This window comes from Nerophis lumbriciformis, linkage group LG05 (genome assembly GCF_033978685.3).
Source record: "Nerophis lumbriciformis linkage group LG05, RoL_Nlum_v2.1, whole genome shotgun sequence".
NCBI lineage: Eukaryota > Metazoa > Chordata > Actinopteri > Syngnathiformes > Syngnathidae > Nerophis > Nerophis lumbriciformis.
In genome coordinates this window covers 55,277,432-55,297,146 of record NC_084552.2, presented here as the reverse complement: position 1 = coordinate 55,297,146, position 19,715 = coordinate 55,277,432, and the positions used below count along the sequence as shown (strand labels likewise).

General features: G+C 30.8%; 1 protein-coding gene across 1 annotated transcript in view; it reads left to right on the top strand.

Moving 5' to 3' along the window:
• The window catches only part of LOC133606995 (mucin-6), a 75,654-nt gene that overhangs the window by 38,724 nt on the left and 17,215 nt on the right, over window positions 1-19,715 (top strand). The window contains exons 34-35 of the mRNA XM_061961499.1: window positions 17,726-17,901; window positions 18,203-18,272. Of these exons, the coding sequence (XP_061817483.1) occupies window positions 17,726-17,901; window positions 18,203-18,272 (246 nt within the window). The remainder of the gene's footprint in view (window positions 1-17,725; window positions 17,902-18,202; window positions 18,273-19,715) is intronic.

Here is a 19,715-nt window from a genome sequence, read left to right as displayed (position 1 = left end):
ATATGTCGATTGTAAGTTTTTATTTTTTTATGTTTTTTTTTATTACTTTTTAATGCCTTTTTTGTCAAAGAAAACATAGTTTTCTTATATGGCAAACAAATTCGGCAATATTTTTCCCCAAACTATTTCAAACTGAAATATTTGATTTGAAGTAATTAGAGACTTGATTAGATCAATAATTCATAACATTGATTTTGATTGTTTTTTGTTTTTTTTGAGCAATGACCGTTTTAAAGAAAAAAAAACTGCCCGCAAGGCAGTTAGGTGTTATTAAAATCAACACTGCAACTTTTTATCATTATATTTCAACTTTTGTGTCTTTTTTTTTTTTTTTTGACATGCGTTGTTTTGTAGTAGTATTTTAAGAATATTTTTGTTAAAAAAATGGCAGCAGGCCGCAAATGGCCCCCTGGCCGCACTTTGGACACCCCTCCTCTATGCTATGTTATTTATAATAAACGTATTTTTGGGGTCCTACTTTTTTGAACCCGTTTTGAAAACAAATGATAAATGTATGCATTATCCTGTTATAGGTCACATTCTATATTGTGTTTTGGAAAAAGGTTGTTTAATTGTAACTTCATTCATTAAAAAAAATAATACAAAAGAAAACACATTTTTATACATATGTAAATGTATTCAGTTATAAACTTTCATTCACTTTATTTCCTCCATGGATCTAAACTTTACCGCTGCCTGTATTTTTTTCTATATTTTTATCGTAATATTTTCCAAACGTGTTTGTTGTATTTTTGGTCAAAGTAAGACAAAGAAAACAATCTGAAGTTGTTTTAGCTTTTTTAGTTTTAATGCCATGATTTTAATAGTCCGGCCCGCGTGTGCATAGATTTTCCTCCATGCGGCCCCTGTGCTAAAATGTGTTTGACACCCCTGCTCTAAGTCAACTTCAGATATGTCCATTATAAGTTTTTATTTTTTTATGTTTTTTTAATTACTTTTTAATGCCTTTGTCAAAGAAAACAGTTTTCTTATATGGCAAACAAATTCGGCAATATTTTTCCCCAAACTATTTCAAACTGAAATATTTGATTTGAAGTAATTAGAGACTTGATTAGATCAATAATTCATAACATTGATTTTGATTATTTATTTTTTTTGAGCAATGACCGTTTTAAAGAAAAAAAAACTGCCCGCCAGGCAGTTAGGTGTTATTAAAATCAACACTGCAACTTTTTATCATTATATTTCAACTTTTGTGCCTTTTTTTTTTTTTGACATGCGTTGTTTTGTAGTAGTATTTTAAGAATATTTTTGTTAAAAAAATGGCTGCAGGCCGCAAATGGCCCCCTGGCCGCACTTTGGACACCCCTCCTCTATGCTATGTTATTTATAATAAACGTATTTTTGGGGTCCTACTTTTTTGAACCCGTTTTGAAAACAAATGATAAATGTATGCATTATCCTGTTATAGGTCACATTCTATATTGTGTTTTGGAAAAAGGTTGTTTAATTGTAACTTCATTCATTAAAAAAAATAATACAAAAGAAAACACATTTTTATGCATATGTAAATGTATTCAGTTATAAACTTTCATTCACTTTCTTCTTTCCTTCATGGATCTAAACTTTACCGCTGCCTGTATTTTTTTCTATATTTTTATCGTAATATTTTCCAAACGTGTTTGTTGTATTTTTGGTCAAAGTAAGACAAAGAAAACAATCTGAAGTTGTCTTAGTTTTTCAGTTTTAATGTCATGATTTTAATAGTCCGGCCCGCGTGTGCATAGATTTTCCTCCATGCGGCCCCTGTGCTAAAATGTGTTTGACACCCCTGCTCTAAGTCAACTTCAGATATGTCCATTATAAGATTTTATTTTTTTATGTTTTTTTAATTACTTTTTAATGCCTTTTTTGTCAAAGAAAACATAGTTTCCTTATATGGCAAACAAATTCGGCAATATTTTTCCCCAAACTATTTCAAACTGAAATATTTGATTTGAAGTAATTAGAGACTTGATTAGATCAATAATTCATAACATTGATTTTGATTCTTTTTTTTTTTTTTTTTGAGCAATGACAGTTTTAAAGAAAAAAAAACTGCCCGCCAGGCAGTTAGGTGTTATTAAAATCAACACTGCAACTTTTTATCATTATATTTCAACTTTTGTGTCTTTTTTTTTTTGACATGCGTTGTTTTTTTAGTAGTATTTTAAGAATATTTTTGTTAAAAAAATGGCTGCTGGCCGCAAATGGCCCCCTGGCCGCACTTTGGACACCCCTCCTCTATGCTATGTTATTTATAATAAACGTATTTTTGGGGTCCTACTTTTTTGAACCCGTTTTGAAAACAAATGATAAATGTATGCATTATCCTGTTATAGGTCACATTCTATATTGTGTTTTGGAAAAAGGTTGTTTAATTGTAACTTCATTCATTAAAAAAAATAATACAAAAGAAAACACATTTTTATGCATATGTAAATGTATTCAGTTATAAACTTTCATTCACTTTCTTCATGGATCTAAACTTTACCGCTGCCTGTATTTTTTTCTATATTTTTATCGTAATATTTTCCAAACGTGTTTGTTGTATTTTTGGTCAAAGTAAGACAAAGAAAACAATCTGAAGTTGTCTTAGTTTTTCAGTTTTAATGTCATGATTTTAATAGTCCGGCCCGCGTGTGCATAGATTTTCCTCCATGCGGCCCCTGTGCTAAAATGTGTTTGACACCCCTGCTCTAAGTCAACTTCAGATATGTCCATTATAAGATTTTATTTTTTTATGTTTTTTTAATTACTTTTTAATGCCTTTTTTGTCAAAGAAAACATAGTTTTCTTATATGGCAAACAAATTCGGCAATATTTTTCCCCAAACTATTTCAAACTGAAATATTTGATTTGAAGTAATTAGAGACTTGATTAGATCAATAATTCATAACATTGATTTTGATTCTTTTTTTTTTTTTTTTGAGCAATGACAGTTTTAAAGAAAAAAAAACTGCCCGCCAGGCAGTTAGGTGTTACTAAAATCAACACTGCAACTTTTTATCATTACATTTCAACTTTTGTGTCTTTTTTTTTTGACATGCGTTGGTTTTTTAGTAGTATTTTAAGAATATTTTTGTTAAAAAAATGGCTGCAGGCCGCAAATGGCCCCCTGGCCGCACTTTGGACACCCCTCCTCTATGCTATGTTATTTATAATAAACGTATTTTTGGGGTCCTACTTTTTTGAACCCGTTTTGAAAACAAATGATAAATGTATGCATTATCCTGTTATAGGTCACATTCTATATTGTGTTTTGGAAAAAGGTTGTTTAATTGTAACTTCATTCATTAAAAAAAATAATACAAAAGAAAACACATTTTTATACATATGTAAATGTATTCAGCTATAAACTCTCATTCACTTTCTTCTTTCCTTCATGGATCTAAACTTTACCGCTGCCTGTATTTTTTTCTATATTTTTATTGTAATATTTTCCAAACGCGTTTGTTGTATTTTTGGTCAAAGTAAGACAAAGAAAACAATCTGAAGTTGTCTTAGTTTTTCAGTTTTAATGTCATGATTTTAATAGTCCGGCCCGCGTGTGCACAGATTTTCCTCCATGCGGCCCCTGTGCTAAAATGTGTTTGACACCCCTGCTCTAAGTCAACTTCAGATATGTCGATTGTAAGTTTTTATTTTTTTATGTTTTTTTTTATTACTTTTTAATGCCTTTTTTGTCAAAGAAAACATAGTTTTCTTATATGGCAAACAAATTCGGCAATATTTTTCCCCAAACTATTTCAAACTGAAATATTTGATTTGAAGTAATTAGAGACTTGATTAGATCAATAATTCATAACATTGATTTTGATTGTTTTTTGTTTTTTTTGAGCAATGACCGTTTTAAAGAAAAAAAAACTGCCCGCAAGGCAGTTAGGTGTTATTAAAATCAACACTGCAACTTTTTATCATTATATTTCAACTTTTGTGTCTTTTTTTTTTTTTTTTGACATGCGTTGTTTTGTAGTAGTATTTTAAGAATATTTTTGTTAAAAAAATGGCAGCAGGCCGCAAATGGCCCCCTGGCCGCACTTTGGACACCCCTCCTCTATGCTATGTTATTTATAATAAACGTATTTTTGGGGTCCTACTTTTTTGAACCCGTTTTGAAAACAAATGATAAATGTATGCATTATCCTGTTATAGGTCACATTCTATATTGTGTTTTGGAAAAAGGTTGTTTAATTGTAACTTCATTCATTAAAAAAAATAATACAAAAGAAAACACATTTTTATACATATGTAAATGTATTCAGTTATAAACTTTCATTCACTTTATTTCCTCCATGGATCTAAACTTTACCGCTGCCTGTATTTTTTTCTATATTTTTATCGTAATATTTTCCAAACGTGTTTGTTGTATTTTTGGTCAAAGTAAGACAAAGAAAACAATCTGAAGTTGTTTTAGCTTTTTTAGTTTTAATGCCATGATTTTAATAGTCCGGCCCGCGTGTGCATAGATTTTCCTCCATGCGGCCCCTGTGCTAAAATGTGTTTGACACCCCTGCTCTAAGTCAACTTCAGATATGTCCATTATAAGTTTTTATTTTTTTATGTTTTTTTAATTACTTTTTAATGCCTTTGTCAAAGAAAACAGTTTTCTTATATGGCAAACAAATTCGGCAATATTTTTCCCCAAACTATTTCAAACTGAAATATTTGATTTGAAGTAATTAGAGACTTGATTAGATCAATAATTCATAACATTGATTTTGATTATTTATTTTTTTTGAGCAATGACCGTTTTAAAGAAAAAAAAACTGCCCGCCAGGCAGTTAGGTGTTATTAAAATCAACACTGCAACTTTTTATCATTATATTTCAACTTTTGTGCCTTTTTTTTTTTTTGACATGCGTTGTTTTGTAGTAGTATTTTAAGAATATTTTTGTTAAAAAAATGGCTGCAGGCCGCAAATGGCCCCCTGGCCGCACTTTGGACACCCCTCCTCTATGCTATGTTATTTATAATAAACGTATTTTTGGGGTCCTACTTTTTTGAACCCGTTTTGAAAACAAATGATAAATGTATGCATTATCCTGTTATAGGTCACATTCTATATTGTGTTTTGGAAAAAGGTTGTTTAATTGTAACTTCATTCATTAAAAAAAATAATACAAAAGAAAACACATTTTTATGCATATGTAAATGTATTCAGTTATAAACTTTCATTCACTTTCTTCTTTCCTTCATGGATCTAAACTTTACCGCTGCCTGTATTTTTTTCTATATTTTTATCGTAATATTTTCCAAACGTGTTTGTTGTATTTTTGGTCAAAGTAAGACAAAGAAAACAATCTGAAGTTGTCTTAGTTTTTCAGTTTTAATGTCATGATTTTAATAGTCCGGCCCGCGTGTGCATAGATTTTCCTCCATGCGGCCCCTGTGCTAAAATGTGTTTGACACCCCTGCTCTAAGTCAACTTCAGATATGTCCATTATAAGATTTTATTTTTTTATGTTTTTTTAATTACTTTTTAATGCCTTTTTTGTCAAAGAAAACATAGTTTCCTTATATGGCAAACAAATTCGGCAATATTTTTCCCCAAACTATTTCAAACTGAAATATTTGATTTGAAGTAATTAGAGACTTGATTAGATCAATAATTCATAACATTGATTTTGATTCTTTTTTTTTTTTTTTTTGAGCAATGACAGTTTTAAAGAAAAAAAAACTGCCCGCCAGGCAGTTAGGTGTTATTAAAATCAACACTGCAACTTTTTATCATTATATTTCAACTTTTGTGTCTTTTTTTTTTTGACATGCGTTGTTTTTTTAGTAGTATTTTAAGAATATTTTTGTTAAAAAAATGGCTGCTGGCCGCAAATGGCCCCCTGGCCGCACTTTGGACACCCCTCCTCTATGCTATGCTATTTATAATAAACGTATTTTTGGGGTCCTACTTTTTTGAACCCGTTTTGAAAACAAATGATAAATGTATGCATTATCCTGTTATAGGTCACATTCTATATTGTGTTTTGGAAAAAGGTTGTTTAATTGTAACTTCATTCATTAAAAAAAATAATACAAAAGAAAACACATTTTTATGCATATGTAAATGTATTCAGTTATAAACTTTCATTCACTTTCTTCATGGATCTAAACTTTACCGCTGCCTGTATTTTTTTCTATATTTTTATCGTAATATTTTCCAAACGTGTTTGTTGTATTTTTGGTCAAAGTAAGACAAAGAAAACAATCTGAAGTTGTCTTAGTTTTTCAGTTTTAATGTCATGATTTTAATAGTCCGGCCCGCGTGTGCATAGATTTTCCTCCATGCGGCCCCTGTGCTAAAATGTGTTTGACACCCCTGCTCTAAGTCAACTTCAGATATGTCCATTATAAGATTTTATTTTTTTATGTTTTTTTAATTACTTTTTAATGCCTTTTTTGTCAAAGAAAACATAGTTTTCTTATATGGCAAACAAATTCGGCAATATTTTTCCCCAAACTATTTCAAACTGAAATATTTGATTTGAAGTAATTAGAGACTTGATTAGATCAATAATTCATAACATTGATTTTGATTCTTTTTTTTTTTTTTTTGAGCAATGACAGTTTTAAAGAAAAAAAAACTGCCCGCCAGGCAGTTAGGTGTTACTAAAATCAACACTGCAACTTTTTATCATTACATTTCAACTTTTGTGTCTTTTTTTTTTGACATGCGTTGGTTTTTTAGTAGTATTTTAAGAATATTTTTGTTAAAAAAATGGCTGCAGGCCGCAAATGGCCCCCTGGCCGCACTTTGGACACCCCTCCTCTATGCTATGTTATTTATAATAAACGTATTTTTGGGGTCCTACTTTTTTGAACCCGTTTTGAAAACAAATGATAAATGTATGCATTATCCTGTTATAGGTCACATTCTATATTGTGTTTTGGAAAAAGGTTGTTTAATTGTAACTTCATTCATTAAAAAAAATAATACAAAAGAAAACACATTTTTATACATATGTAAATGTATTCAGCTATAAACTCTCATTCACTTTCTTCTTTCCTTCATGGATCTAAACTTTACCGCTGCCTGTATTTTTTTCTATATTTTTATTGTAATATTTTCCAAACGCGTTTGTTGTATTTTTGGTCAAAGTAAGACAAAGAAAACAATCTGAAGTTGTCTTAGTTTTTCAGTTTTAATGTCATGATTTTAATAGTCCGGCCCGCGTGTGCACAGATTTTCCTCCATGCGGCCCCTGTGCTAAAATGTGTTTGACACCCCTGCTCTAAGTCAACTTCAGATATGTCGATTGTAAGTTTTTATTTTTTTATGTTTTTTTTTATTACTTTTTAATGCCTTTTTTGTCAAAGAAAACATAGTTTTCTTATATGGCAAACAAATTCGGCAATATTTTTCCCCAAACTATTTCAAACTGAAATATTTGATTTGAAGTAATTAGAGACTTGATTAGATCAATAATTCATAACATTGATTTTGATTGTTTTTTGTTTTTTTTGAGCAATGACCGTTTTAAAGAAAAAAAAACTGCCCGCAAGGCAGTTAGGTGTTATTAAAATCAACACTGCAACTTTTTATCATTATATTTCAACTTTTGTGTCTTTTTTTTTTTTTTTTGACATGCGTTGTTTTGTAGTAGTATTTTAAGAATATTTTTGTTAAAAAAATGGCAGCAGGCCGCAAATGGCCCCCTGGCCGCACTTTGGACACCCCTCCTCTATGCTATGTTATTTATAATAAACGTATTTTTGGGGTCCTACTTTTTTGAACCCGTTTTGAAAACAAATGATAAATGTATGCATTATCCTGTTATAGGTCACATTCTATATTGTGTTTTGGAAAAAGGTTGTTTAATTGTAACTTCATTCATTAAAAAAAATAATACAAAAGAAAACACATTTTTATGCATATGTAAATGTATTCAGTTATAAACTTTCATTCACTTTATTTCCTCCATGGATCTAAACTTTACCGCTGCCTGTATTTTTTTCTATATTTTTATCGTAATATTTTCCAAACGTGTTTGTTGTATTTTTGGTCAAAGTAAGACAAAGAAAACAATCTGAAGTTGTCTTAGTTTTTCAGTTTTAATGTCATGATTTTAATAGTCCGGCCCGCGTGTGCATAGATTTTCCTCCATGCGGCCCCTGTGCTAAAATGTGTTTGACACCCCTGCTCTAAGTCAACTTCAGATATGTCCATTATAAGTTTTTATTTTTTTATGTTTTTTTAATTACTTTTTAATGCCTTTTTTGTCAAAGAAAACATAGTTTTCTTATATGGCAAACAAATTCGGCAATATTTTTCCCCAAACTATTTCAAACTGAAATATTTGATTTGAAGTCATTAGAGACTTGATTAGATCAATAATTCATAACATTGATTTTGATTCTTTTTTTTTTTTTTGAGCAATGACCGTTTTAAAGAAAAAAAAACTGCCCGCCAGGCAGTTAGGTGTTATTAAAATCAACACTGCAACTTTTTATCATTATATTTCAACTTTTGTGTCTTTTTTTTTTTGACATGCGTTGTTTTTTAGTAGTATTTTAAGAATGTTTTTGTTAAAAAAAATGGCTGCAGGCCGCAAATGGCCCCCTGGCCGCACTTTGGACACCCCTCCTCTATGCTATGTTATTTATAATAAACGTATTTTTGGGGTCCTACTTTTTTGAACCCGTTTTGAAAACAAATGATAAATGTATGCATCATCCTGTTATAGGTCACATTCTATATTGTGTTTTGGAAAAAGGTTGTTTAATTGTAACTTCATTCATTAAAAAAAATAATACAAAAGAAAACAAATTTTTATGCATATGTAAATGTATTCAGTTATAAACTTTCATTCACTTTCTTCTTTCCTCCATGGATCTAAACTTTACCGCTGCCTGTATTTTTTTCTATATTTTTATTGTAATATTTTCCAAACGTGTTTGTTGTATTTTTGGTCAAAGTAAGACAAAGAAAACAATCTGAAGTTGTTTTAGCTTTTTTAGTTTTAATGCCATGATTTTAATAGTCCGGCCCGCGTGTGCATAGATTTTCCTCCATGCGGCCCCTTTGCTAAAATGTGTTTGACACCCCTGCTCTAAGTCAACTTCAGATATGTCCATTATAAGATTTTATTTTTTTATGTTTTTTTAATTACTTTTTAATGCCTTTTTTGTCAAAGAAAACATAGTTTTCTTATATGGCAAACAAATTCGGCAATATTTTTCCCCAAACTATTTCAAACTGAAATATTTGATTTGAAGTAATTAGAGACTTGATTAGATCAATAATTCATAACATTGATTTTGATTTTTTTTTTTTTTTTTGAGCAATGACCGTTTTAAAGAAAAAAAAACTGCCCGCAAGGCAGTTAGGTGTTATTAAAATCAACACTGCAACTTTTTATCATTATATTTCAACTTTTGTGTCTTTTTTTTTTTTTTGACATGCGTTGTTTTGTAGTAGTATTTTAAGAATATTTTTGTTAAAAAAATGGCTGCAGGCCGCAAATGGCCCCCTGGCCGCACTTTGGACACCCCTCCTCTATGCTATGTTATTTATAATAAACGTATTTTTGGGGTCCTACTTTTTTGAACCCGTTTTGAAAACAAATGATAAATGTATGCATTATCCTGTTATAGGTCACATTCTATATTGTGTTTTGGAAAAAGGTTGTTTAATTGTAACTTCATTCATTTAAAAAAATAATACAAAAGAAAACACATTTTTATACATATGTAAATGTATTCAGTTATAAACTTTCATTCACTTTCTTCTTTCCTTCATGGATCTAAACTTTACCGCTGCCTGTATTGTTTTCTATATTTTTATCGTAATATTTTCCAAACGTGTTTGTTGTATTTTTGGTCAAAGTAAGACAAAGAAAACAATCTGAAGTTGTCTTAGTTTTTCAGTTTTAATGCCATGATTTTAATAGTCCGGCCCGCGTGTGCATAGATTTTCCTCCATGCGGCCCCTGTGCTAAAATGTGTTTGACACCCCTGCTCTAAGTCAACTTCAGATATGTCGATTATAAGTTTTTATTTTTTTTATGTTTTTTTAATTACTTTTTAATGCCTTTTTTGTCAAAGAAAACATAGTTTTCTTATATTGCAAACAAATTCGGCAATATTTTTCCCCAAACTATTACAAACTGGAATATTTGATTTGAAGTAATTAGAGACTTGATTAGATCAATAATTCATAACATTGATTTTGATTGTTTGTTTTTTTTTGAGCAATGACAGTTTTAAAGAAAAAAAAACTGCCCGCAAGGCAGTTAGGTGTTATTAAAATCAACACTGCAACTTTTTATCATTATATTTCAACTTTTGTGTCTTTTTTTTTTTTTTGACATGCGTTGTTTTGTAGTAGTATTTTAAGAATATTTTTGTTAAAAAAATGGCTGCAGGCCGCAAATGGCCCCCTGGCCGCACTTTGGACACTCCTCTTCTATGCTATGTTATTTATAATAAACGTATTTTGGGGGTCCTACTTTTTTGAACCCGTTTTGAAAACAAATGATAAATGTATGCATTATCCTGTTATAGGTCACATTCTATATTGTGTTTTGGAAAAAGGTTGTTTAATTGTAACTTCATTCATTAAAAAAAATAATACAAAAGAAAACAATTTTTTATACATATGTAAATGTATTCAGTTATAAACTTTCATTCACTTTCTTCTTTCCTCCATGGATCTAAACTTTACCCCTGCCTGTATTTTTTTCTATATTTTTATTGTAATATTTTCCAAATGTGTTTGTTGTATTTTTGGTCAAAGTAAGACAAAGAAAACAATCTGAAGTTGTCTTAGTTTTTCAGTTTTAATGTCATGATTTTAATAGTCCGGCCCGCGTGTGCATAGATTTTCCTCCATGCGGCCCCTGTGCTAAAATGTGTTTGACACCCCTGCTCTAAGTCAACTTCAGATATGTCGATTGTAAGTTTTTATTTTTTTATGTTTTTTTTTATTACTTTTTAATGCCTTTTTTGTCAAAGAAAACATAGTTTTCTTATATGGCAAACAAATTCGGCAATATTTTTCCCCAAACTATTACAAACTGGAATATTTGATTTGAAGTAATTAGAGACTTGATTAGATCAATAATTCATAACATTGATTTTGATTGTTTTTTGTTTTTTTTGAGCAATGACCGTTTTAAAGGGAAAAAAAACTGCCCGCCAGGAAGTTAGGTGTTATTAAAATCAACACTGCAACTTTTTATCATTATATTTCAACTTTTGTGTCTTTTTTTTTTTTTGACATGCGTTGTTTTTTTAGTAGTATTTTAAGAATATTTTTGTTTAAAAAATGGCTGCAGGCCGCAAATGGCCCCCTGGCCGCACTTTGGACACCCCTCCTCTATGCTATGTTATTTATAATAAACGTATTTTTGGGGTCCTACTTTTTTGAACCCGTTTTGAAAACAAATGATAAATGTATGCATTATCCTGTTATAGGTCACATTCTATATTGTGTTTTGGAAAAAGGTTGTTTAATTGTAACTTCATTCATTAAAAAAAATAATACAAAAGAAAACACATTTTTATGCATATGTAAATGTATTCAGTTATAAACTTTCATTCACTTTCTTCTTTCCTTCATGGATCTAAACTTTACCTCTGCCTGTATTTTTTTCTATATTTTTATTGTAATATTTTCCAAACGTGTTTGTTGTATTTTTGGTCAAAGTAAGACAAAGAAAACAATCTGAAGTTGTCTTAGCTTTTTTAGTTTTAATGCCATGATTTTAATAGTCCGGCCCGCGTGTGCATAGATTTTCCTCCATGCGGCCCCTGTGCTAAAATGTGTTTGACACCCCTGCTCTAAGTCAACTTCAGATATGTCGATTATAAGTTTTTATTTTTTTTATGTTTTTTTAATTACTTTTTAATGCCTTTTTTGTCAAAGAAAACATAGTTTTCTTATATGGCAAACAAATTCGGCAATATTTTTCCCCAAACTATTACAAACTGGAATATTTGATTTGAAGTAATTAGAGACTTGATTAGATCAATAATTCATAACATTGATTTTGATTTTTTTTTTTTTTTTGAGCAATGACCGTTTTAAAGAAAAAAAAACTGCCCGCAAGGCAGTTAGGTGTTATTAAAATCAACACTGCAACTTTTTATCATTATATTTCAACTTTTGTGTCTTTTTTTTTTTTTGACATGCGTTGTTTTGTAGTAGTATTTTAAGAATATTTTTGTTAAAAAAAATGGCTGCAGGCCGCAAATGGCCCCCTGGCCGCACTTTGGACACCCCTCCTCTATGCTATGTTATTTATAATAAACGTATTTTTGGGGTCCTACTTTTTTGAACCCGTTTTGAAAACAAATGATAAATGTATGCATTATCCTGTTATAGGTCACATTCTATATTGTGTTTTGGAAAAAGGTTGTTTAATTGTAACTTCATTCATTAAAAAAAATAATACAAAAGAAAACACATTTTTATGCATATGTAAATGTATTCAGTTATAAACTTTCATTCACTTTCTTCTTTCCTTCATGGATCTAAACTTTACCGCTGCCTGTATTTTTTTCTATATTTTTATTGTAATATTTTCCAAACGTGTTTGTTGTATTTTTGGTCAAAGTAAGACAAAGAAAACAATCTGAAGTTGTCTTAGTTTTTCAGTTTTAATGTCATGATTTTAATAGTCCGGCCCGCGTGTGCATAGATTTTCCTCCATGCGGCCCCTGAGCTAAAATGTGTTTGACACCCCTGCTCTAAGTCAACTTCAGATATGTCGATTGTAAGTTTTTATTTTTTTATGGTTTTTTTAATTACTTTTTAATGCCTTTTTTGTCAAAGAAAACATAGTTTCCTTATATGGCAAACAAATTCGGCAATATTTTTCCCCAAACTATTTCAAACTGAAATATTTGATTTGAAGTAATTAGAGACTTGATTAGATCAATAATTCATAACATTGATTTTGATTCTTTTTTTTTTTTTTTTTTGAGCAATGACAGTTTTAAAGGAAAAAAAACTGCCCGCCAGGCAGTTAGGTGTTATTAAAATCAACACTGCAACTTTTTATCATTACATTTCAACTTTTGTGTCTTTTTTTTTTGACATGCGTTGTTTTTTTAGTAGTATTTTAAGAATGTTTTTGTTATAAAAAAATGGCTGCAGGCCGCAAATATCCCCCTGGCCGCACTTTGGACACCCCTCCTCTATGCTATGTTATTTATAATAAACGTATTTTTGGGGTCCTACTTTTTTGAACCCGTTTTGAAAACAAATGATAAATGTATGCATTATCCTGTTATAGGTCACATTCTATATTGTGTTTTGGAAAAAGGTTGTTTAATTGTAACTTCATTCATTAAAAAAAATAATACAAAAGAAAACACATTTTTATGCATATGTAAATGTATTCAGTTATAAACTTTCATTCACTTTCTTCTTTCCTCCATGGATCTAAACTTTACCGCTGCCTGTATTTTTTTCTATATTTTTATCGTAATATTTTCCAAACGTGTTTGTTGTATTTTTGGTCAAAGTAAGACAAAGAAAACAATCTGAAGTTGTCTTAGTTTTTCAGTTTTAATGTCATGATTTTAATAGTCCGGCCCGCGTGTGCATAGATTTTCCTCCATGCGGCCCCTGTGCTAAAATGTGTTTGACACCCCTGCTCTAAGTCAACTTCAGATATGTCGATTGTAAGTTTTTATTTTTTTATGGGTTTTTTTATTACTTTTTAATGCCTTTTTTGTCAAAGAAAACATAGTTTCCTTATATGGCAAACAAATTCGGCAATATTTTTCCCCAAACTATTTCAAACTGAAATATTTGATTTGAAGTAATTAGAGACTTGATTAGATCAATAATTCATAACATTGATTTTGATTCTTTCTTTTTTTTTTTTTGAGCAATGACAGTTTTAAAGGAAAAAAAACTGCCCGCCAGGCAGTTAGGTGTTATTAAAATCAACACTGCAACTTTTTATCATTATATTTCAACTTTTGTGTCTTTTTTTTTTTGACATGCGTTGTTTTTTTAGTAGTATTTTAAAAATGTTTTTGTTAAAAAAATGGCTGCAGGCCGCAAATGGCCCCCTGGCCGCACTTTGGACACCCCTCCTCTATGCTATGTTATTTATAATAAACGTATTTTTGGGGTCCTACTTTTTTGAACCCGTTTTGAAAACAAATGATAAATGTATGCATTATCCTGTTATAGGTCACATTCTATATTGTGTTTTGGAAAAAGGTTGTTTAATTGTAACTTCATTCATTAAAAAAAATAATACAAAAGAAAACACATTTTTATGCATATGTAAATGTATTCAGTTATAAACTTTCATTCACTTTCTTCTTTCCTTCATGGATCTAAACTTTACCGCTGCCTGTATTTTTTTCTATATTTTTATTGTAATATTTTCCAAACGCGTTTGTTGTATTTTTGGTCAAAGTAAGACAAAGAAAACAATCTGAAGTTGTCTTAGTTTTTCAGTTTTAATGTCATGATTTTAATAGTCCGGCCCGCGTGTGCATAGATTTTCCTCCATGCGGCCCCTGTGCTAAAATGTGTTTGACACCCCTGCTCTAAGTCAACTTCAGATATGTCCATTATAAGATTTTATTTTTTTATGTTTTTTTAATTACTTTTTAATGCCTTTTTTGTCAAAGAAAACATAGTTTTCTTATATGGCAAACAAATTCGGCAATATTTTTCCCCAAACTATTTCAAACTGAAATATTTGATTTGAAGTAATTAGATACTTGATTAGATCAATAATTCATAACATTGATTTTGATTCTTTTTTTTTTTTGAGCAATGACAGTTTTAAAGGAAAAAAAACTGCCCGCCAGGCAGTGAGGTGTTATTAAAATCAACACTGCAACTTTTTATCATTATATTTCAACTTTTGTGTCTTTTTTTTTTTGACATGCGTTGTTTTTTTAGTAGTATTTTAAGAATGTTTTTGTTAAAAAAAAATGGCTGCAGGCCGCAAATATCCCCCTGGCTGCACTTTGGACACCCCTCCTCTATGCTATGTTATTTATAATAAACGTATTTTTGGGGTCCTACTTTTTTGAACCCGTTTTGAAAACAAATGATAAATGTATGCATTATCCTGTTATAGGTCACATTCTATATTGTGTTTTGGAAAAAGGTTGTTTAATTGTAACTTCATTCATTAAAAAAAATAATACAAAAGAAAACACATTTTTATGAATATGTAAATGTATTCAGTTATAAACTTTCATTCACTTTCTTCTTTCCTTCATGGATCTAAACTTTACCGCTGCCTGTATTTTTTTCTATATTTTTATCGTAATATTTTCCAAACGTGTTTGTTGTATTTTTGGTCAAAGTAAGACAAAGAAAACAATCTGAAGTTGTCTTAGTTTTTCAGTTTTAATGTCATGATTTTAATAGTCCGGCCCGCGTGTGCATAGATTTTCCTCCATGCGGCCCCTGAGCTAAAATGTGTCTGACACCCCTGCTCTAAGTCAACTTCAGATATGTCGATTATAAGTTTTTACTTTTTTTATGTTTTTTTAATTACTTTTTAATGCCTTTTTTGTCAAAGAAAACATAGTTTTCTTATATGGCAAACAAATTCGGCAATATTTTTCGCCAAACTATTTCAAACTGAAATATTTGATTTGAAGTAATTAGATACTTGATTAGATGAATAATTCATAACATTGATTTTGATTCTTTTTTTTTTTTGAGCAATGACAGTTTTAAAGGAAAAAAAACTGCCCGCAAGGCAGTTAGGTGTTATTAAAATCAACACTGCAACTTTTTATCATTATATTTCAACTTTTGTGTCTTTTTTTTTTGACATGCGTTGTTTTTTTAGTAGTATTTTAAGAATATTTTTTGTTAAAAAAATGGCTGCAGGCCGCAAATGGCCCCCTGGCCGCACTTTGGACACCCCTCCTCTATGCTATGTTATTTATAATAAACGTATTTTTGGGGTCCTACTTTTTTGAACCCTCTTTGAAAACAAATGATAAATGTATGCATTATCCTGTTATAGGTCACATTCTATATTGTGTTTTGGAAAAAGGTTGTTTAATTGTAACTTCATTCATTAAAAAAAATAATACAAAAGAAAACACATTTTTATGCATATGTAAATGTATTCAGTTATAAACTTTCATTCACTTTCTTCATGGATCTAAACTTTACCGCTGCCTGTATTTTTTTCTATATTTTTATTGTAATATTTTCCAAACGTGTTTGTTGTATTTTTGGTCAAAGTAAGACAAAGAAAACAATCTGAAGTTGTCTTAGTTTTTCAGTTTTAATGTCATGATTTTAATAGTCCGGCCCGCGTGTGCATAGATTTTCCTCCATGCGGCCCCTGTGCTAAAATGTGTTTGACACCCCTGCTCTAAGTCAACTTCAGATATGTCGATTATAAGTTTTTATTTTTTTATGTTTTTTTAATTACTTTTTAATGCTTTTTTTGTCAAAGAAAACATAGTTTTCTTATATGGCAAACAAATTCGGCAATATTTTTCCCCAAACTATTTCAAACTGAAATATTTGATTTGAAGTAATTAGAGACTTGATTAGATCAATAATTCATAACATTGACTTTGATTATTTATTTTTTTTGAGCAATGACAGTTTTAAAGGAAAAAAAACTGCCCGCCAGGCAGTTAGGTGTTATTAAAATCAACACTGCAACTTTTTATCATTATATTTCAACTTTTGTGTCTTTTTTTTTTTTGACATGCGTTGTTTTGTAGTAGTATTTTAAGAATATTTTTGTTAAAAAAATGGCTGCAGGCCGCAAATGGCCCCCTGGCCGCACTTTGGACACCCCTCCTCTATGCTATGTTATTTATAATAAACGTATTTTGGGGGTCCTACTTTTTTGAACCCGTTTTGAAAACAAATGATAAATGTATGCATTATCCTGTTATAGGTCACATTCTATATTGTGTTTTGGAAAAAGGTTGTTTAATTGTAACTTCATTCATTAAAAAAAATAATACAAAAGAAAACACATTTTTATGCATATGTAAATGTATTCAGTTATAAACTTTCATTCACTTTCTTCTTTCCTCCATGCATCTAAACTTTACCCCTGCCTGTATTTTTTTCTATATTTTTATTGTAATATTTTCCAAACGTGTTTGTTGTATTTTTGGTCAAAGTAAGACAAAGAAAACAATCTGAAGTTGTCTTAGTTTTTCAGTTTTAATGTCATGATTTTAATAGTCCGGCCCGCGTGTGCATAGATTTTCCTCCATGCGGCCCCTGAGCTAAAATGTGTTTCACACCCCTGCTCTAAGTCAACTTCAGATATGTCCATTATAAGATTTTATTTTTTTATGTTTTTTTAATTACTTTTTAATGCCTTTTTTGTCAAAGAAAACATAGTTTTCTTATATGGCAAACAAATTCGGCAATATTTTTCCCCAAACTATTTCAAACTGAAATATTTGATTTGAAGTAATTAGAGACTTGATTAGATCAATAATTCATAACATTGATTTTGATTTTTTTTTTTTTTTGAGCAATGACCGTTTTAAAGAAAAAAAAACTGCCCGCAAGGCAGTTAGGTGTTATTAAAATCAACACTGCAACTTTTTATCATTATATTTCAACTTTTGTGTCTTTTTTTTTTTTGACATGCGTTGTTTTTTTAGTAGTATTTTAAGAATGTTTTTGTTAAAAAAAAAATGGCTGCAGGCCGCAAATGGCCCCCTGGCCGCACTTTGGACACCCCTCCTCTATGCTATGTTATTTATAATAAACGTATTTTTTTTTCTCCATATTTTGTTTCCCTAGAGTTTTTGACGGCTGCAGAGAGTTTGTCGATGTACAACTTCTAAAGAAAAACTGTGAGTTCGATTCATGTTGGAAGAAAGAGTTTGCCTGTTCCTCTCTGGAACAAGCGGCCAGGCAATGCCAAGACGCTACCGGCGTTTGTATCCAATGGAGAACGCTCACAAACGGATCATGCGGTATGTGTCAAAATTGTCAAATTATTAAAACTGTAATAACTACAAATACTTACAAATTGACATGTTAGGTTTGTATCGTTTAGATAAATATATATTCTACTCAATTTGAGAGAGTAATAATTCGAACAACAAAATCCTAACCTGTGCACCGGCGTCACTCGTCCCCCTTCAAACAGCTGTTCAATGACAAGAGTTCCTACGTAAATATACCTGAGCTCTAGGGACATCTAGGGGATGAATTTATCAACTACACGTGTGCCAGTAAAGTACTTACTTTGTGTTCTTTTTTTTCTTTTAACAGATATACATTGTACAGAAGGATTAGTGCAGAAAGAATGTCATGGCAAACTGGACGACTTCTGTTATGGAGGGTATGGAGAGTTTATTTTTCATCTTTGATAGCTAAATGTTTTTTTTTTTTAATGAAGTCCATTTATATTAGCCTTTTATATGTGTGTTTTTATATGTTTTACGCTGAGCCAAATTATTTTTAAGTATATCTATCTACACTGTGGGACCTCGGTTTTTGTTATTAATCCGTTCCCAAGGGTCAGTCGGAAACCAAATCGTATAAAAAACAAAAACAATCCAGTTAATCTGTTCCAGACGCCCAACATTATCAACACGAAACACTTTTTAGAGAAAATAATTACAGATTTGCACCAGAGGTGTCCAAAGTGCGGCCCCGGAGGCCAATTTTGGCCTGCAGTTCCTTTTTTATTGACCCTAAATACATTATCAAGATGTTAATAGTAACACTGTCAAAAGATATATTTTTAAAATCCAATAAATCACGCCATTGAATTTGGATTAATCATGATTAATCACAAGTGATATTAATAGTAAAATGTCCGTTAAAAAAAAAACACCCCAATACTTGGTCACAGTTTTTATCGTGAAAATCGATAGACTGTAATGGTACAAAATAAATTGTGTGATTAATCAGCGTGTTTTTTTTATTAATACAATATTTTTTGTGATGAGTTAACTTGTTTTTGACTTCAATGTACAAAATGTATCAAAGCGGCTCCCCACATCCTTCGATTGTGGAAAAAGTTCGGACGCCCCTGTTTTACACACAGAAAACAATACAAAATACGAAAAGAAAAGAAAAATCCTTTAAGGATTTTTAAGCTTTTTTTTGGTGATTGTTGAGGACTAAAATTTCTGAATTTGCGGCAGCTTTTTCAAAAATTTGCGTTAACATTTATTTTTTCAATGAGATTGAATCAACTTGTAATTGTATACATTCTGTTAGGAACTGGTCAAGGGGGGTGATCCCGGGATGCAGAGACGGGAGGCAAGTTTGAAATACAAAAAGTAATATATTTAATAAGTCCAAAAATGTAACAAAGAGCGATGGGGCAAAAAGTGCACACCATGTATATTAACAAAACAGGTTCCTCAGTGGTTGGCAGGGGGGAGGCCAGGGTGCACCAAGTACTGCATAAAGTCTTTGTTGCCTCAAGGAGGCTAGGGAACAAACACAAAGAAGTTAGCAATAACAGGACAAGGGAAAGCAACGTACCATGAGGCGAAGTAGGTGCATGCACGTGCGGAGTTCAGGAAACAATGACCAGCAAGGTCAAGCTGTAGGTGATGAGCTTAAGTACTGGCGGGCTAATTGCGAGCAGGTGTGTCACCAGGTCCGCACCTCGCCGAGGATGAATCACTAAAACACAGGTGCAGACAACAGAGAAGGCAGGAACACACTAAAACACAACACATTCGTTGTCAACGTTTTAAGTCTTCCTTGTAAACATAACCTCAAAAATCACATGATTTCAACAAAATGTTTTCAAATAAAATGCTGT